This window comes from Oryzias melastigma, linkage group LG3 (genome assembly GCF_002922805.2).
Source record: "Oryzias melastigma strain HK-1 linkage group LG3, ASM292280v2, whole genome shotgun sequence".
Taxonomy (NCBI): domain Eukaryota; kingdom Metazoa; phylum Chordata; class Actinopteri; order Beloniformes; family Adrianichthyidae; genus Oryzias; species Oryzias melastigma.
In genome coordinates, this window is record NC_050514.1 from 16,216,785 (window position 1) to 16,237,496 (window position 20,712).

The 20,712-nt window shown below is 36.4% G+C and overlaps 2 protein-coding genes across 5 annotated transcripts in view; one reads left to right on the forward strand and one right to left on the reverse strand.

Annotated features, from left to right (window-relative positions):
• Positions 1–12,999, forward strand: part of syt7b (synaptotagmin VIIb) — a 106,195-nt gene extending 93,196 nt beyond the window's left edge. For all 4 annotated transcript variants that reach the window (XM_024295508.2, XM_024295510.2, XM_024295509.2 and 1 more), the window contains 5 exons: positions 5,700–5,967; positions 6,055–6,224; positions 6,589–6,703; positions 6,830–7,029; positions 9,055–12,999. In XM_024295508.2, the coding sequence (XP_024151276.1) occupies positions 5,700–5,967; positions 6,055–6,224; positions 6,589–6,703; positions 6,830–7,029; positions 9,055–9,159 (858 nt within the window). In that variant the 3' untranslated portion in view covers positions 9,160–12,999. The remainder of the gene's footprint in view (positions 1–5,699; positions 5,968–6,054; positions 6,225–6,588; positions 6,704–6,829; positions 7,030–9,054) is intronic.
• A 3,776-nt stretch (positions 13,000–16,775) lies between these two features.
• On the reverse strand, positions 16,776–20,687 carry sdhaf2 (succinate dehydrogenase complex assembly factor 2). The gene is made up of 4 exons (XM_024295577.2): positions 20,530–20,687; positions 18,549–18,772; positions 18,115–18,224; positions 16,776–17,286 (listed from the first exon to the last, which is right to left on the reverse strand). The coding sequence occupies exons 1-4, from the start codon at positions 20,554–20,556 to the stop codon at positions 17,156–17,158; spliced, it is 492 nt and encodes a 163-aa protein (XP_024151345.1). The 5' UTR covers positions 20,557–20,687; the 3' UTR covers positions 16,776–17,155.
• Between the last annotated feature and the right edge of the window lie 25 nt (positions 20,688–20,712).

The window sequence follows — 20,712 nt, forward strand, 5'->3', positions numbered from 1 at the left end:
AGAGCACAGATTTAGGAGATAGGAGGGAAAACAACGCCAAAAAAAGGGGAATGTTCCTCCAAGACAATTTGGCATTTACTTTTATAATACAAAAACAGGTTTATCTGCTATTTTTGGACCTACACTTTGATCTTTATGCAAACAGAGTTTTTTTATTAGATCGTAGTTGCTAACTTAAAGGATTTTCTTTCAAAAACAAAATTTCACTTGGTTTCTTAAATTTTACAAAAGCAGTAATGAGAGAATAATGAAATTCAATTTTTCTTTCACACAATTTGAGCTGCATATTTGTAAATGTGTTGCTTTATTGCACCAATTATAATCAAAACTACAATTTCTTGTCTGTTGAAATCAATGCAATTCTGTTTAAGCAAATTTTTTTCTCTTTTCCACCCCAAGATATTTCTTAAATATTTTTATATAATTTTTTTCTTATTATTTATCTTTGTAGATAGTAGTTTTTCACAGAACTGCCATTGTATAACAACATATCAACATGTAATAAAAATGAATTATAGCTACAGAAAAAAACAAAAACATTTGAAACCAGATTGTAATGTTTTTCTTTCTGTGGACCATTTTTGATTAAATGAACAGGGACAGCCAAGCCACTTTTGGTTACCTAGTAAACCAATTTAGCTCCAGATTTCTCTTTTTTAATGGGCTTCAATCTGGAAGTCAAAGGCTGGCCCCTTAGGTGTGACTTCTTAATGGGATTGTATGTGCAAATACACATCAACAACACGCAAATACAGCAGGCGACTGAGATGATGCCACAGCCTCTCCCAACAGAGCCAGAGTCCTTTCAAGAGAGACCCAGACAGAGTAGAACAAATGTTCTATGCAAAGGAAACAGAAATTTTGACATCATGGACAAGCAACTTCATGATTTTATGAAGGTCGTGATTAAGCTGTGTGTCAGTACTTCTGCCTCATTTATCCAAGCCTCCTAAATGTTGTTGGTGAAAGCTCCTTTTTCTTTTCTTAAATTTAGTTTTGAATTATTAAATCCTTTTGCCGAAAACAAAAAAGTAATGTTATTTTAATGTTTGTATTCTTATATATTATTGATGGTTCTCTGTGGCTTCCTCTCATGATCCACAGACTGCAAATGGCCCCACGTTGTGAGTGTGTTTTGTTGTCCTGTAATTGACTGGCAACTTTGCTCAAGAGTATTTGGGATAGGCTCCAGCAGCCCCGAAAGGGATTCAGCAGGTTTTGAAGATGGATAGATGTTCTTGGATATATTTTTATAATCAATACCTAGGCAGCTGACAGCTGAGTCTGTTAGACTTTATTGATAAAGAAGAACATGGGTTTGACAAAGTTACAAAAAAAGTTTCTGTCCACTTGAACTTGTGGCCCTTTGATAAGTAAGATAACAGAGCTTTAAAGAAAACTTTAACTAACTTTAACTAAGTTCACACAAGCCTTGTGGATTTTTCTTTCTATATACACCATATAATGTATTTTTCAAGTTGAAAAGGAAGTCTATATGCAGTCTGAACAAAGTTTCATGAGAGGTCTTTCATCTTTCAAAGTGTTTTATCACCAAGAAAGAACGGCGCTCTCCCACCTGTAGAGCATTTCACTTTCTGCCGTAGTTAAGTGAAAAATACTCAAATCATCTTCTTGAAGTGAGAGCTGAGAGGCGAGGAGAGGGGATGTGCGACTTGTTCAGAGAGGTTCTGTAATTAGCAGCGAAGCAACATGCAGTGACGCAGTCGCTGTGAGAGTATGACAGGATTTGAGACTTTGTAATTGCGTGAGTTTGGTGCCGTAACTGAGTAATTTATAGAAATAGTTCTCAACGAATGAATTTATTTTTCCACAGACCTGTATATCATGCAACTCTCTTCACACTGAAAAAGGTGGTCCTATACTCTGACTGTACAACGAGAAGAGACTGAAATGGCATCTGGTGTCACAGTAAATGTCCATCCAGCATTCTGAAGCATCTCACCTGAGAGTGAGTGGGTGGGGGGGTGGATGGGACTCCTGTCAGCTCTTATCAGGATGTACTCTGACACTGCTTTCATTTTGTGTGATGCTCAGAGTCATGGAGAGAGTGGCGTAAAACTGTCTTCTCCTCAATACTATCACACATTTGCAGGGGTTTCCATATGCTTTGGTAGGATAAACCGAGTAGGGGATGAAACCCGATGAAAAATATGTGGACCAACAATATTTTAAGTTATCTTTTTAGGCATCTTGAAGTCTAAACTTTGTAAAACATGTGGCAGTTTGGAGTTCTTTGAGAAGAGATGCTTTACTAGTAAAATGTCAAATTGAGTATTCTTATAAATTTCTTTTCACCCATTCACATATATATTCACATATTGATGGCCACATGGTAATAAATATGTATTTGTAATAAAAAAAACTTTTAGCTGAATCTAAATTAGTGCTGCTGCTCTTCCTGCGGTTAGAGTGGGGTAAAGTTAGGGTGCACTTCCCGAAAGATGATGTTGGAGCAGACAAAGACTTGCAGATGTGCAAAGAGGTGGCATGCTGAAAACATTTGTGGTGCGCTTGTGCACAAGTACCAATATTTGATGAAGAATGTCTGGCCAAATCATTTTCAGGAGCAATGGAATAAAAAATTAACCAAGACAGAGTAAGTAATTCATTTCTTGTTGCTTTTGAGGGTTTTTGAATGGAGGGGAAAGGAGGCAAAAGTTAGATCAGCTTTGTTAGAGAATAAAGTGGAGAATATAGAAACTAAAAGTGAAAGTGGGGCTTTGGGAAAAGACAGTGACCAATTGTAGAAAAAGCTATTAGACCCAACAGAAAGTTGGAGGACTGCATAATGAAGTGGCCACATTCAGCATGGAGAATAAGCTTAAGCAGCAGCAGAAATGAGAAGCTCAGGACTGAATAGTAAATTTCAAATTTGGGGGGAGTTGACTTCTTTTTTCTGTTGATACAAAGTTTTTGCATATCGACATGTAGTCGTAAGAAGCATTTTTCATTTACCATGGCAAGTACCAGCCATGTAGCAGAAGTCTATGTTAGTTTTCCTGTCAGAAGTGGTGATATTTAGTTTTGTGAGTCAGATTAGTGCTCCCTGTGAAGTGGATTCTCTTAAATCAAAGGAAAACTGACATTCTGAGAAGCTGTGGTGGTTTAATTAGTGTGAGAACATGCTTTGAATATCCTGAAGTCTGACAGTTTGTGTCATGAAGTGTTTTTCATGAGGATCCAAAGCAGATTGTTAAAGCAGGTTGAGAGAACACTGACTAAACTGAAATGCGGGACGGAAACTTAAAGAAAACACAAACTAAGAACTGAAACATGACATGAAAGAAAACAAGAAAGTGGGGAAAAGATTTGAATGCTTAGAAAGTAGCAACAATGGATTATTGTTAACGTAATCCAAATATTAACATGAAACAATGACACATTGGCAGATGAAACAAAGATAAAGTGCAATCCAAACAGAACAGATATATATATATATATATATATTTTTTTTTTTAGACATAGATCTTAGTTATCGCACACTTTGGGCTTACACAACTCAGTTCTCACTTCTCTAGAATTAGTGTGAAACATGTCATAAGGTTCCTGGGGCATTTCCAAATTCTCAAACTCACTTTGGTTTTCGGGTTTTTTCTGCGAGTCTGACCTTTAAAGCCTAATGGCATTTTGTTTACAGTTTGTAAAGGTCTCACCAAGTGATAATTTGTCACCTATCACCCCTAAGATGATAATTAGCATCAAAAAAGTTGTCGGTGCGGAAACCAGAAAAGACCTGCAATTATTTATTTTATCAAGAGATCACGACTCTGTTTTTTTTCGTCAACCGTTTGCGTGATAACAAGTAAATTAATCTTGTTACTATACAAATCAGTAATTGCAAGTGATGACCTGTTGTCACAATTAAAAAAGTTGTATAAAGTGTGCTTATCTGTGGATCATTGAAATTAGTGTTAGATGAACGAGTATGGTAAAGGTGTCCAGCTGTTTTTTTATGTCAAAATAATGGGATTATAAGCATTTTTTCAAGCTAAGAAAGGAAAATATTTTGCACAAAGCTTTTAAAGGTCTATTGTCTTAATCTTCACTGCAATTATTAGATTTACCTGAAAGGAAAGAATAAATACTGGAGATATTAAACTGCTTTCAACTTTGGGTCCTGTGTTATTTCATTAAAAAAAAAAAAAAAACATGAACAACATTTAGCAACAAATGTTTTATCAGATTTAGATGTGAAAGTGGAACCCAAGAACACAAAAAAAATAGTTAAAAGCTTCTAGAAGCACAAAAATTATATGTATTTAGTCTTTGTGTCCAGGAACTGTTTTGTAGGAGATGTCTAATGGTTTCAAACATCACGCACATGAAACTCTACAAGAAGTCTCCAGACAGATGTAGCAGAAAAACTTGCATATTACTTGGAAGGGAAAAAAAAGAATATATTAAAAAATGATTACCATCTATGTATTCCAAAAAGAGAAACAGCAGTGAGTGAGTGGTTTAGGAACATGACACTTTTATTATTTTATTTTTGGTTTCTTACATTTTTCTGAACATTTATCAATCTGTTGAAATCAGAATTATGGACAATTAATGACATTAATTTGAGAGGGTAAAATATCAACACTTTAAAATAAAAAGATGATAAAGTTTGCATTTTTTAACAAAACATCTTTGAGCTATAATATATATATATATATATATATATATATATATATATATATATATATATATATATATATTTATTTATTTGTAGAAGCTATAGTTTTAAGAGACATTTTTGGTGTCTCTGTGGACAAGCGTGAGACAAATCTTTGCAACTTGTGAGATCAGTATGCGCTAATTAGCATATTTGCTCTTTTTTTTTCAGTACAATGTACAAATTGTCAAGATCACAAAACAGGCAAATACAATTGCAGAGAAGTTCAAGTGAAGTGCTTCAAATACAGAAAATGCATTACAGGTGGTTGCAGTAATATTTGTGATTATAGTTTTATCAAATATTTGAGAAATATTTAAGCTATATTTAAAGACACATTTCAAGGAAAATAGTCTTTTTTGTTTTTAACACGTTCTTGTAGGATTTTCTCATAGTAGAGGACCTATGTAAAATAATCTATAATGAAAACTGCCTTTCTGTGTATTTCTTAATTCAAATTGCGTTAGATCAGAAAACCAAATGCTTGAAAAAGCTCAGTCCAATGACGCAGCTACTGAAATGATTGTGACACAGTCTCTCTTCTCCACTCCTCCCTTGCACACAAATGATTAGCCTTCACCACTCGTGCTCCAATCTGGCCTCTAGCTCAAAACTGTACGACTGGATTGATCCAATATTGCTTGTTGTTATTTTTGCACCGCTAATGCTAGCTTGAGGCTAAAATCTAGAGCTCTCAGCGTTGGGGAGGGGACGGGGCTGCTCCAAGCTATTAGTTCTGCCCAGCAGCCAGAATTAGTTTTTCTAATGAGCTACTGCTGCTGAGCATAAAATATGTCTTAAAAAAATGACAAAGGCTTTTGATTTTGGCTAAAAATCATAATTAAAGACTACTGGGAAGGATTTTACAAGAGAAAAAAAATATGGTTGGATTTGGACGTGTGTTGTTGTAAAACTTTAGAAAATTAAAGCACATCTTCTGTGTCTTAGTCTTTTAACGTTTCTTTGAAATGATGATTTAAAGCTCGGTTATATTAAGTCTGACCTCTCTTTTTCATGCCAGTTGTCCCCAGGCTCAGAGGAGGATGAGCATGAGGGTCCGGTGCGTGAGAAGCTGGGTCGCATTCAGTTCAGCGTCGGCTACAGCTTTCAAGACTCAACGCTCACTGTCAAAATCCTCAAGGGTCAGGAGTTACCCGCCAAGGATTTTTCTGGAACTTCCGACCCTTTTGTTAAATTGTACCTGCTGCCTGACAAGAAGCACAAACTGGAGACGAAAGTGAAGAGAAAGAATCTAAATCCCCACTGGAATGAGACCTTTCTGTTTGAAGGTACGGTGGAAACTATTTCCTCAGAATGTGCACGTTTTTAAAATTCTGTGCACCGCACTGAAACTGTAATGTGTGTCTTTTCATCAGGGTTTCCCTATGAAAAGGTGGTTCAGAGGACTCTGTACCTGCAGGTTCTTGACTACGACCGATTCAGCAGGAATGACCCCATAGGAGAAGTATCCATCCCCCTCAACAAACTGGACCTGGCCAACATGCAAACTTTCTGGAAGGAGCTGAAACCATGTAGCGATGGCAGCGTAAGTGTTTGTGTGTGAGTAGGTGGGGAGGGGGGCATTCAGGGGAGGGCAGGAGGAAAGACGCGAAACAGAAGTGGAAGGGGGAGGAGGGATGCAAAGACGGAGGCGAAGGGAAAAATGGGCCAGAATGGATGATGTCATTCCTGGCTGCTGTGATGTTTCCAGAGGAGATGTGGCAGCTGATGGGAGAAGGGCTGGAGGGTCTGTGGAGAGCCTGACAGGTAGACAGAGGAAACACAGACAGCTAAAGGAGAAAGCAGAGATGCGCAGCAGGCAGCTGAAAGGAGAAAAAAGTACAAAATAAAAATAAAAAAAGAGGTGCCGATGATGCGCTAACAATTTGCCGATGCTCTCGTATTTCCAGGGAAGTCGAGGAGATCTGCTGGTTTCTTTGTGTTACAACCCTACAGCCAACATCATCACTGTGAGCATCATCAAAGCCCGCAATCTCAAAGCCATGGACATCGGTGGCACTTCTGGTATGACATCTGGTTTCTTTTTCCTTTCATTTCATGTATGCTCCTCTTGATAACAACAATTTACCCCAAAAAATAAACAAATAACCACAAAACAGCCTTCTTACTGCTTCATTTCCTTGTCCTCAGACCCCTATGTAAAAGTGTGGTTGATGAACAAGGATAAGCGCGTGGAGAAGAAGAAGACAGCGGTAATGAAACGCTGTCTGAACCCTGTTTTCAATGAGTCCTTCCCCTTTGACGTGCCTGCCCACGTACTGAGGGAGACCACCATAATTATCACTGTCATGGACAAGGACAGACTCAGTCGCAATGATGTCATTGGAAAGGTATCTCCGTTTCCCTTCTTTACCTCTTCCTGCTTCATGTCTTCCTCTGGGTTTCTATAATTCTTATAGTTCATCAGCTTCTGATTGTTAAAGCAGTCGCTACTGACCCCTACTGGATCAATACTAAATGTAGTTTCTGCACCCATGAAAAGAAACTGTAAGCATCTACTTAGGTTGTTAGCTTTCAGCTTTAATTTAGGGCTTTCAAACTAAAGATTTAAAAAAAGTGACATGTGCTGTCCATGTCGTCAAATTTAGTTTTCAGGCTCTACGTCTATGAACTGTCCTCTTGCAGGAGCTGCATCTTTCCTCAGTATTTCATGGCAAATTCACGACAATAAAACATGACAAATAGTTCTGTGTTTCAATTTTTAAAAAATTCGGTGTCGTGGACAAACGCAAGAGCAAAACATCACAAGTTGACATTGCAAAACTGAAATATCACCATTTTTTTATATTCCTAATCATTTAACTGAAAAGAGACTCTTTTGTTCAAAGTGAAATTCCTCAAGACTTTTCTAAGAAAGGGGGAAAGTCAAAATTAAAGCTTTCAAAACAAACTTGTGTCCTGTAGGAGTTATCATAAAGCTATGCTGTAAACCAGACACATTTTGAGAAGACCAACAGCTATATCTTCAGGACTTCATTTTCTCTAATTCTGGTTTGAGTTGAGGGACAAAACATTTTTTGCAGTTTTATCAAAGTGTTGAAAAGCAGCATCTAACACCTCTCCAGGCTTTCATGATGGACCGATACAGCTGCAGCCAGACAGATCGCATTAGAGTGATTAACATTACTGTAGCAAATGTGATAACAATAACACTTCTGTGTGAAATTTTTACTGGAGTAAATTCAGCAGTTTTCCCTGAACTACTGTCACAATAAGCAGATTGTGGGTTTTAGTTAGAAATTTTAAATGAAAAAAACTGTCAATTAGCAATATTTACACAGTAAAATTATGGACTTACGGGAGTTATATCCAAAGATCAAAATGTGATGTGTATTCATTAGCACACATACTTCTTAATACTGCGAGGGAAGAGCTGTGTTGAGGATCTTGTCAGCATACTGGCTGTCAAGGCCACACATCAACCCGTCAACCAGCTGCTCTACTTCCTGAGCTGAAAACTTTCCACCCAAAGCAACAGTCACCGTCATGCTCATTTGTTCATTTATAAACCAAACATTACTTATCTCTGAGCTGCATGTGGAATATATTTGTAGAACATCTCAGAAATGTATTTAAATGCTGGAAAGACATCAAGGTAAATTCTTCATTTTCTTCAGACAAAGTGCTTGGAACATGTTGAGGTACACTATTCACAAAAAACTCCTACAAGGAGTATATTAGGTCTTTTTTTATTCCAATAAATGTATAAAATTGTGGCAATTCATAAATAAGTTGCCCTGATCATCAAGTTTCAGATGGAACAAATACAAATGTAACCGTCAGAAAACAGGGACCTTTTTAGTCCAACCCTTGTTTTTTTTGGCAGATATTATTTTTAATATATCACCCATTTTACAAACCTGAAACTATACCAAAAAACTCAATTCTGCGTAGTAAATGTTGTCCTTTATTATTGCAAAAATTGAGATCAAACTGTTTTTGGCTTCATAATAAAGATATAAAAAGTGTAGAGACAAAATTTAAATCTATAAATCCCAGAATAAACCAAAAAAAAGGTCAAAACTATGTGGAAAAATGAAAATAAAAAATAAACAAGTAAGACTTGAAATACAAAATTCTAAGTACAATTCTTACAGTTTTTTTTTTCTATTTCAAACCAAAAATGTAAAAGGTTTTTAAAACTTTTTCTCATTCCTACATCATTGTCAACAACCGATATAATTAGCAAACATTTCGGAGAGTTCAGAGACTACTAATGGTTAAATTCTAATAAAGCGGGAATGGTTAAAGCTGAGTTTCTCTTATTTTACTTCAATATGTTTCAGGATTTCCTTTAAATTAAATTCATCAGTGTGTAATCTTGAAGGAACTAAATTGTCCCGTCTCTCTGGCAGATTTACCTTTCATGGAAGAGTGGCCCTGCAGAAGTGAAACACTGGAAAGACATGATGGGTCATCCTCGCACTACCGTGGCCCAGTGGCATGCTCTCAAGGCCTGAGGGACCCAGCAGGCGACCTACCTGCAATGTTTTTTTCCCCCCAGAGTTCAGCATTAGTTGCTCAGTCCCAGCTCTCAGCACACAGCCCCCCCTCCTGCTTGCACGCAGGGGTGGGCTGTAGACCATGTCTCACCTCTTTTTTCTCAGGCCTCTTTGATATTCCTTCCCCTCATCTATGTGACACTTAAATTTCACCCCTTGTCAAGTTGTGATTTCCACCTGACTCTTTTCTATCTGTCTGTCTGAACTTAAAAATGCCTTTGATGTCTCTACTTCCCTGTGCCCTCTTTCCATTTCTTCCCGAGATGTCCCTCAATCTTTCTTCCATCATGAAAGATTGAGACCATTCCCAGAGTGTAACATCAGAGCGCCCATGAATACAAACTACCCACCGAAAAAACAGGATCAAACTGATTGTCGAGCCACCCTCTCTGGCAGTGAGATGGACCGTGATAAAACCTGCACACGAGTGTGACCGCCACTGACCTGTGGAGCCCACTTACCACCTACCTGTGAAGCGGAAGCAGGAGCCTCCCACTCTGCTCTTGGCTGTTCCGCTTCATGTTTACCGGTCCTGAACTCCCATAACATCGCTAAGATAATCAGGAACCCCTCAAAGGCAAGAAAGAGTCACACGTTGAATTTTAAAAGAGATCCGAAATGCTCAACTTGTGTTTAATCTTTTCCACCTTTCATTCTAAACACTGTAATAATTCTCCCTTTGGCCGGAACCCCTTTGTTGTCCGTGCGTGCTGTGAGTGACGTGCCGTGATCCCAAATGAGGTTCCTCAACAAATAAAAAAAGAAAAAAGAACATAAATAGATGGGTATGAGCATTTAACACCGTGGTCTGGTAGGCAAACTTATCAAAATCTTTTTTTTTCCAAAAAAGCATCTTGATAGATGTAAAAAAGAAGCAAAATTGATTCACAATTTTTGTTTGTATTTATTATTTACAAGTAAAGAATAAACTTGTTCTTCCAGCCTAAAAAGAAAGCAACGTCAGGTGCAGATGAATGTTACATTGCGTGTGCATCTGATAGTAAAGGAGAGTATTGATCAGTTTGTTACAACTAAGAGTTGAAAAGAAATCGGCCAATAATTAGTCCACCCAAATCACAACCCTGACAGGGGTGGGCAAACTATGACCATATGCGTCCCCGGTGTCTAACCATAGATGGCACCCTATAAATATATTGACGTTTTTTAGGTCCAGAATGTTACACTGCATTCATGTGGTGTTGGAAGATTTGTTGATTTTCTCATGTTTATATGTGCTTTCCGAGTCGGAAGGTCATTTGTCCAATCTTTCCAACACCACATGAATGCAATATTTCTCTAAGCTTGCATTTTCCCTGAAGGACATCAACAAAAAGAGAACAAAAACCACAGTTTTGGAATAAAAACTCCAAAAGGTTATGCTTTAAAGCAGAGGTGTCAAACTCAATGTTATTATTTTCACTTATGATTTGGGACTACCAAAAAACTCTGCTCCTGGTTCAGCCCTATTGTCAAATTTTAGACCACTTTGTGGCCCATGAGTTAAAATGTTTGCCCACCCCTACTGTAAGATGTTTGTCTGCCATTGGTGGATGGCACAAACCTGGCAACGCCACAGGAAACTGCATAAACACACATTTGTTTCCTGAATCTAAAAATATATATATATGTCTGCTTAAAATAATGAAAAAAACTCAAAACATCAAGCTGCCAAATCAGACTCATGTAAAGTTGTAATCTTTTCTAAATTTATGCAGAGGAGTTTGTACAAAATGCATTAAAAAGTGGCTTAAGACAAGAAGAAGTCTACCAGAAGGACAGACGTAACGGTCATGCAGAAATGAAAGTTAAACAGAGGAAAAAGTCTTAATTAAAAGCTCATTTGCTTTGCTTTGAAGACTGAATCCAGTTTGTTCCAACATAGTGAGTGAGCTAACAATTAGTCTCAATTCTGGAAATGTTCGAGTGTTCTATAATCTTTAGCTAACTAGTTACACAAAATTGCAAACTTGAGAAAAGTTTCAACTTCTGTTGAACAAAAAAGAAATGAGTTTTTATTCTTTTGATCCTAGTTTGTGTGAGCCAAAAAAGGAGCGACTGAACAGTATGGGACCAAGGTGCAATATTGTCAGAAGGGAAAAAAAAGCTATAAAACAAATAAATAAAGTGGATTTTTATTTTTTAAATTTTGAACATTTGTGTGTGATTTGGGTGAACTGATTGGGGAATTTATGCAATAAATCGTCCAAAAAGAGGATTTGTCAAGAAGGTGAAATGAAACCACACCAATCAAACAAACTTATTCTAGGTTGTGGACAGAGTTGTATTCGAGTGTGGGGTTTTAGCCCCGGACTCAGAATCCTCAGACCTCACTGGATGGGGAATTTATGATAATTTGGGGCTCCTGACTAAAGTTCAGGTCAGTCTTCCAGGTGTTTACTTTACTGCCCCATCGAGTTCCAAGTAGACCTGATCGCATGAAGGAAAATAAAAAAAGAGTAATAATATCTGCGGGGAGGGAGTACTTCTACATTCCATTGTTGGTTGTGTCTTCAGGACTGTGTGCGTGTGTGTGAATGTCAATACTAGGACTTTGCTTTGTGTGATTGTGTTTACTGTAAGTCTTGCTGTGTACCTGAACTTTTCTGCCAGTTTAGGAGAGAATAAAAAAAACACTTTTCTATTTTTCTTCTGTATGGATTTAAATCTGCAAAAGAAATGTGATTATTTTACTTTTAAGACTAGCACTGAACTTTCTGGAGATAATGCTGGAACAAACCTCTCAATAGCAGGGTTTTCTTTTGTCTTTTTCTGGTTTGGTTCGCTTCTTTTCCTCGTGTGTGAGGTTTGGCATGAGAGGGAAATTTCTCACACTTGAGCTGACAGTGAAGGTCAAATTTTCACAGACACATTGAAGCCACACCTACTTCTCTATTATTTGACAATTGTGCACCAAATCTGTTCTTTAAACAGAAACTGACCTTTTTTTGTCCTTTTATCTTTCTATTTTTCATATATAGTCCAAGATAAAACACCAAAAAAAAAGAAAAAAAAGAACAGGGCGGCTCTGTGAAATCTCAGCTGGCGCTCCCCCAAAACATCCCCATTGTGCACACATGCTTTCTGGCACAAAGTGATCTGTGTGTGCCTTATAAATGCTGCCACACCTTGTTCTTCGCCATATGTGCTGCCTCTCCTGGTGTCAGGAGAGGTGGAGGAGGTAAAAACAAAAAAAAAAAGAAAGGTGAGACAAAGGATGATCATCACATCATTTGCGTCACTATTAGCTACGTCTCAGGTCAGAACAGAGCCTATAGGAGCTTCTAAAATAAGCAGGAGCCGAGTCATGTGTCAAAGCAGGGGATTGATTTGAAAGCTGCCAACAAATATTACATTCCAAAGGCTTAGCGAAAGTCAGTTCAATCACTGCAACCTAAGTGTTGAGTAAATATCAGTCAGGGTTTAGTATATTTTTAAGAAGATGAAAGCTCATCTGCCAACTCTCTCCGCCAAATACCACACACAAGTTTACTGGACATGCTCACATATCTGTTATAGGGCATTCTTCTAAAAGACTGTCTGAAGAGAGGTCAACCAGCAACATGTTATGTTATATCATTTAAAAATGATTTTAAAATGTGCTGTGCGTAAATAATAAGGTAACAAAACATCTGTATTGATCTGGGTTTTGATATCTCAATAACTTCACTTTCACTTCTTTTTCTCTTGTTGGTCACATATTCTTGGGGTGCACAATGTTAAATATCAGCCATTTATTTTTTTGAAATCTGTACAGTGTATATAAAATATAAATGTGTATATAAACAAAGATGCCTCGGGTCTGGTATTATGATTTATTTTATGAATTGCCTTATTTTATGCTTGGGAACGAAATGGTTGAAAACAGTACACTCTTTCAAAAGTGTAAAAATAATGATCCTCTTAAACAATTTTCTGATTAAGAAATGCAACATTTTACAAAAATTAAGTAAAAGAGGAGTTCTGAAACTGAGGTTTTTATAGCTATTTAGAATTTTTAGGTCACTGTAAGGTAGGAAGATAAAAAAAATGCTTTTAACTTTAAAGAGAACAAACTGTGTTACTTCAAACCCTCAATTTAGATTTTTGAACAGATGTTTTTTAAAATCATGTTTTTATTAATTGTAAAAGCGTTCCTAGTGATCAATAATTATGATCATGTCATTTTTAGCCAACATATAAAAATCTGAGTTGTTTTCTTGGACAAAGTTTGTACAGAGCAGCAGGAGTTGGAGTTGGTCTGAGCTGTGGGCGGGACTGTTTGATACGGAAGTAAGCCTCCACTGATATCCCGTTATCCCTTTGTTGTACTGTCTCCAGTTAGCCGACAGCTCCTTACAGCCTTAAGCTAATATAAGCAGTGCAACAAAAATGGCGAGTGGTTTCTAGCCAGATGTCAACTTGAGCGAGGAAAAGGAAGAGGCTAATGCATATTTGTGTAATGCATCCGAAAGGAGTAAACCTTGGAGACTTTGCCCCGCCCATTTTGCTTGCTGTGCCACAAAAGAGAGTTTTTTTTATCTACTCCTGATATATCCCAATTTGGACAAACACTCAGAAATTCAGTTTGAAGCTTAAATTATTTTATAAATGTTCTCCATCATGAAAAAAATGCTACAAAAACATGTTAAAAACACAATATTTATTGGACTGTATCTTGAATTTATAGACTAATTTCTGAAACATTATTCATGCTAATTTTCAATGTTGATAGGCGTTTTAACCTTTTTATCTTTTTTGGGGGTAGTCAATGTTTGTTTCATGGCTAACTTCACATTTTGGATGAGTTCCTGCTCAAAATACTGCCTGAAGACTTTAGAGGATTTTGTTCTTGTTCCAGGATACAAAGTTCTGGCCTTATTCCATCAGCTTAGAGACTACTGCAACATAATTAGTGCCAATTAGATGCTGCTTTATTCAATAAGAGTAAAAAATAAAAAACATTTAAAAAATAGAAAACAGTAAAATCCCTTATCATTCTCCTTAAATCTCAGGATTTTTTAATAGTTTAAAGGGTTGAGTCTTTCATGCCGGATGTCGCTAATTCACAACGTACCATTAAATCCAGAACACTACTTAATTTAGCCTCACTTTTAACGAGAAAAAATGTAAAAAACATTTTTATAATTGAAAATCAAGTCTGACATGAATGAGTTAAACTAACTTTAAGAAAGTTCCTCATTGCTGTATTTTTATACTCGTTTCTTTCTTATGTTTTACATAATGAATCAGTGATCATATTCCTCTCATTTGTCTTTTTCTGTGAAAACATTGGGTCAAAACAATTTCTTAAATTGTTCAAATTTGATAGATTAAGCTCTGAGTTCGACAATATTTTTGCAATTTTTAAAAAATATCTCTATTTTGAGTATGTTTTGCCATGTAACTTCATGTACATGAAAATGTACAGAATTGAACATTTTGAAATATGAACCTTTTTTTCTGTAATCAATCTCAGCTGATAGCCCTCGCTTTGTATTTGATAATTGATTTTTTTATTTGAATTTACGCATTTTTTCTTGTTCAAATTAAGTTTTGATTTGTTCTTGACAAAATGATGCTCCAGGTAAAATCTCAATGTTAGTTTTATTTAACTTTTCTCCCTACTTCTCAAGCAGTTTCCTTTGTGGCATTCTGAGCAGAAATCTCCAGCCCCAGCTGTTGGTGTAGTAAGGAAAAGAAAGGAAGTGAAAGCAAAATTCCAGAGGAGCGGAGGGTGACTGCAGAGCTGAGGATTAAACAGAGATGTGTCACGACGCAGAAGCAGCAGCGATGGATGACATGAGCGCTGGGCTACAGATAGGCAGGGTGGGCGTGTGTGGGCAACTGATGAATTTATGTCCTAAACAAGCTTCAAGGCAATAAAGAGACATGAATTGTGCTTCCTCTGCAAGTATGATTTCAAGGTAGCTTCCTTTTTTTCAAATGTGACAGCTGCAGTGGATTATATTTTGACACCAAATTCCTGGAAGATGTGTAGATTCTGCACATACCAAAGCAGGAAAATTCTGATGAAATATTCGTCAGTCTTCAATAAGATTTCTTTTCTTTAATAATTCAATCATAATAACTCAAAAAGATCAAACATAAAATGTAGCTTTCTGGGTGAATAAGTATTACAGTTGGGTAAAAAATAATTTGGCACTCACCAATTCTGTAAATTGTCCAACTTAAAAAAATGAGATCTGTAATTTTCATTATTGGTACATTTTTACTGTGGACAGGTGTCTTTTCTACAGATAGCTAGTTCAAACAAGTCTCATTAATGCAGGTAACACGTGGAGGATAGAAGAACTTCTTAAAAAAGAAGTAACAGGTCTGAGAGGAACAGAATTGTTGTTTATCAGTGTTACATCCTATTCTGATCCATGACACAAAAAAACAATGTGATTTCCTTGATATTTTATTTCAAAAATCTATTTTTAACAATGATAAAAGATTTTTCATAAAATATACTCTTCAAGTAAGTATAGATAAAACTGACATTGTGCTTTGCGCGCTAAAACTAAAGTTAATTTAACAAAAGATAATACACCAACTGATCTCATTTTAACTTGAACTAATTTGATTTGACAAAATAAACTTTTTAAGCCCAGCTCTCATGTGATCTCTGGGTAAATAATGACTCTTTCTACAAATGTTGGTGTTTGCCCATTGAGGTCTTTTTTATTAATTTTTGTATTTAACCCAGATTTTTCTAGCTCACACACATCTATCTATGTTAAAAACATTTAATTAATATCAGTTGGACACTGTTTTTAATCAAATGTTACATCAAAAATTAACAGCGTCAGACTTTATTTTGTGACTAAGCTAAAAAAAAAAAAGAGCTTTTCCCCTCGATTCTAAAATAAAATACCTGACCACACCTACTTCCAATTTTCCACCATCCATTGAAATTACAACACAGATGGTTCGAGGGTGGAGGGAGCTCAGAGGGGAACCCCTCTGACATCATCTCAGTCTAATTTCAAGCAAGTTGAGAATCCAAAATGAGGAAGAAAAAAAAGGAGGGGAGCAGGATCATTCTTACCGGTGTTTGTGGCACTGCCTTGTTTGTGTAACACCTTGGATCATGCATGTGCATTATAATTCTGTGGGCGTTCACAAGCAGGCCTGTCATCTGCTTTGAGATTCTGTGCACATCTCCTGGCCAGAGGGCATCTCCTTTCTGCAATCAGTACAAGGTTCCACTGAACCGACATGACACACAGCCAGACAAGAAATGTTCTCAACATGCTGATCCTGTGGTGAAGCAGAGGATTAAGACAACATTGTTTACCGGGTTTTAATGAGACATACATCCAACTGAGAGATCTGGATCTAAATATGAAAGAAGAAAACCCCCAAAATTGCATCTTCTATCTAAAATACTATGCATGGTTGAATATATTTCACTTAATTTCGGTACAACTTCCCTTCTGTGTTAATTTGCTTCCACTGTAATCCTGTCAGATCACCACTAAAATGATGTCTGCTATTTAGGAACAATTTATTAATCCATATTGTAAGTTTTGCTTCTGACTTTTTTAGTCCCATGACTGAAAGGTGATCTACTGCCATCTAGTGTCTGAAAATAGATACTACACAGAACAACCTTTATTATGTAACACAGCAATGATACTGTCTATCACAGCCCCCTCTTTTCATGCAATCTACTCATGTGATACATGGGCGAGTACTCCATCATACTGAATCAGAACAGAACATTTAGATTTATTGAAGATCTCACACAAAAGGTATTTGAATGTAATGAGTTATTAAATTAGAATACATTTTCATAATTATAAATGCAATTCCCAACGACATGGATGGTGAAATAAAGGAAAGCAATGGATAATGAAGTTATACATTTCCAGGTGTCATTCACAAGATCTATTTATTTAATGATGCTGACTTCCTGAATATTTATTACATATATCAACGTCCTTAAGAGTCTCTGAGAAGATCCAGAGGGTCACTGACTCTCCTTTTCCAGGTACTCCAAGCTGGGTGCATCCAGCCTCTGTTCGTGGTTTCGGTTCTTTGTGAACTCCTTCAGCATGTCCATGACTTCACCTTGATACACCTCGGGTGTTGGATGAGCTTCTAGAAACAGAAGGTTGACAAGATTTGTTGTTGTTGTTTTTTTTTCCAAAATATTGTTTCTAGTTCTCAATTCTTTCACTGGATCCAAGAAGAAACAGGGAGGCAGATGGGCACACAGCAGGGAGCTTGTCTGAGATCATCTCGGTTCAATTTAGGACAATCTGAAAATAGTATCCCGAACGGCAGACACAACGATGATTAAAACCGAGTTGTGCTTTTGGTGGAGATAGGAATATTTGCCTGATATTTTTGTAATTAAAACATGACACACATGATTTTGAATCTATCAATGTGAAATCTTGACATGTCCTTCTACAAAGAATGTCTGTTCAAACATAAGAAACATGGATAAATTGAAAGTTTGTGAGCTTTAAGGTGAAGTATCGACCAAAAGATCACAGCTAACACTAATATGTTATCATTTTGGCAACTACAAGATTTCACATCAATAAAATAAAATTATTTTTTTCTTAATTGTGTTGTTTTTATTGAAATGTTATATGACTGTCAGTCTACTTTCCAGGCGCAGTAGTCTGTTAGCTACAGAGTTTTATTTTATAAAAAATAAGTGTATAACACTAGTCAATATTCAAACCCTCAACCTTTAATTATGCTGAGAAAAACAATAAAACTCTTATAAAAACACTGACATTAAAAAATTAAAACTCATTGTCATTATAATTCTTTTGTACTTGTTATTTTTTACTTTTACTTTTTTTTAGATATAACCTTTTCTAATTTCAAGCTGGAGCTACACAGATTTTAAGTTATCAGTGAATTTTACCAGAAATGTACAAATACAAGAATAAAAGAGAATGAATCTCTTACCTGTGGCCCAATAGTAGATGTCCCAGTCATTGCTTGGTTCATTAATCAGTCTGTCATACTGCTGCAGCTGACTTTCCGTCATTGTATTCAGGTATCTCTTTGCAAAAAGACTACAAAAGAGATGAGAATTCATTAAACCCTTGACTCGCTGCCTTGAATGGAAATCCATGCTCCATAGAGATGATCTGACTGCAAATGAAAGCACTCTTCACAATAATCACAAATTAAAGATGGAAAAATTACATTTACTGAAAAAAACATCTAATTTTCCAAAACTACAAGCTAAATTAGAGGAACAGCACCTCATTAAGGAAAGCTTGAATTAAAGTTTAAGTAAAATCTGACAATAACAGCAAAATCACAATCCATTTCAGACATTTGTCATGAAAATGGCATTCTAAAAAGATGGGTCTCTTGGATTTATTGACATCCACCTGAGCAAAATGCAGTTCTCCAACATGCCCCTCTTGCGACTTTCATAGAGAAGCCGGCGTTTCTTGATGTTAATGGGTTCGTCTGGCTTATCCACCCATGGGGGCAGAGGAATCTCAATCAGGTCAAACTTGCTGTCATCAGGAGAATCTCCACGGTAACCACGTGATGAAACCACTCCGGTGATGGCTGGTCTCCATGAAGCCTTACACAGGCCCGTTACAAGCTGGGATGGATCACACAACAAAAGAACATCAGACAAACACCCGACTTTCACATTTGCAAACTCAACATGAAATATAAAGACTTTCTGGATGTTTATTTACCTTTCAAATAGCTTACTTTAAAAATGTATCAGCAAGATATGTCTAGTATTTAGGATACATATAATAAACATTTCCCATTTCAGAATTTGGGAGGGTATTTCTGACCACCGAATACTTGTAGGATCCGTTTGGGCATGCTGCTTGAGCCATAATGACAGCAACACTAACTAACTTGCAACAAACACTGGTTGAAAGGTGAATTGTCAGCCACAGCAGTGTGCGATTTGTTTGGTGACCAGCAGGAGGAGGTGTCAGGCTGTTGTGAGTATTTATGGTTTCTCTGAGCTCCTTGTTTGCTGTATGAATTGTTAAATTGTTGAAGTGTCTTGTTTCTTCTAACTTCTAACAAGGAGTTAGGAGAGACACCTTTATAAAGTGGGAAAGGAGTGGAGGAAAAAAAATATCAAATATAAAACAAAGGTTCCTTATGGTTTAACATCATTAGTGCCATAAACAACCATCATACTATTATAGAGGGGCTATATTTTTTTGCATTTAAACACGTTTTATGTTATAGCAAAATAAACCTACTGTGCCTCAATCCAGATATAATTTTCCAAGATCGATTTTTGATTTATCTCAATTTAAACAATATAGGTCAATTTGATCTGATTCTGCCTTAGGCATATAGATTTGGTTGGATCGTAGTAAAAGAAATCAATTAATTGAATTATTGTTACACCCCTACTGGCAACTGTGCAAAGACCAAATAGCCAGACACATGAAGACGGGGACCTAAAAGGAATCGCCAAGGAGCACAAACATCCTTTCATCAAAGATGATCCTTGATTTTCCAATCCCAGGGGTCACGTCATTGTGTGGACTAGGGGTCACTAAATCCAATAAGCTAATAGTGGTGGGGAAAAGATTGATTTTTAGATGCATTGATTCTAATTCTGAATCGTTTTATGAATTTGAAATAATCGAAAAATGTATGAGTTAAAGTAAAAGTAACAAGCAGAACTAAAGGTAAATCATTTTTTAAGAGCACACAAACATGGCTGACAAGCCAATTGTTGCCAATTATCATTATTACAACAAAAATATGTTTTCACAAACACATTTCCTTTTTAATCTGATTACTGTGACCTTGGTTATGTTATGCTATCACTGTACCAGCCTGAGTCATTTAAAACACTGACTGGGGCTACACAACCTTTTTTAATTTAGCTTAAGAAGTCTGAATTATACAATTTTCAAAGAATTGCAGGGCTTTTGAACATGTTCACTGGACAACAAATTTACATAAAAGTAGTTAAAATAGCTCAAACGTTGCCTAGCATATTTACATCTCAAATGAAATGGAATTTTTCTTCGATTTGAAAGTATTTTAAAATTAATTTTGAAACTCATATGGCTCACCAGTAAAGCAGTACAGTAAAAAAAAAAAGTATTGCATAATATTTCACAATTGTCCTCTAAAATATATTCTTATGTAAACCATATTTACGTGTAACCGTGATTTAAACCGAGGAAAACACTATTTTATGTCCAGTTACTGTAGAAAAATGATGGCGATTTGCCATTTGTGACACGGTCGAGAAAACAACAGGAACAACCTCACTAACCGAAACTTAAATGCTTTTTAAAATTGACTAAAGTCTGACAGTACGACAACTGCATTTAAAAAAAATCAAATAAGTAAAGAACAACTCACTCTTTTTGCCACAAGACCAGACAACATCTTCACCTTCCTTGTGTAAAGTTGACTGATTATTGTACAATTACACAAGCAACACTGTGCACCGCCTTCATTGTTCCGACTAAAACACACATTGATGTGTTTTGCATACTAAAATACACAATAAGACACTAATTCACGCAATTATGTCCAATTTAA

What these genes read in the sequence shown, in the direction of transcription:
- sdhaf2 (XM_024295577.2), bottom strand. Translation starts at nt 20,556, where the DNA reads ATGTTGTCTGGTCTTGTGGCAAAAAGA. An exon ending in GAGAACTGCATTTTGCTCAG is followed by an intron (nt 18,225 to 18,548) that starts GTGGATGTCAAT and finishes TCTCTTTTGTAG; the next exon opens with TCTTTTTGCAAAGAGATACC. An exon ending in CATCTACTATTGGGCCACAG is followed by an intron (nt 17,287 to 18,114) that starts GTAAGAGATTCA and finishes TTCTGTTTCTAG; the next exon opens with AAGCTCATCCAACACCCGAG.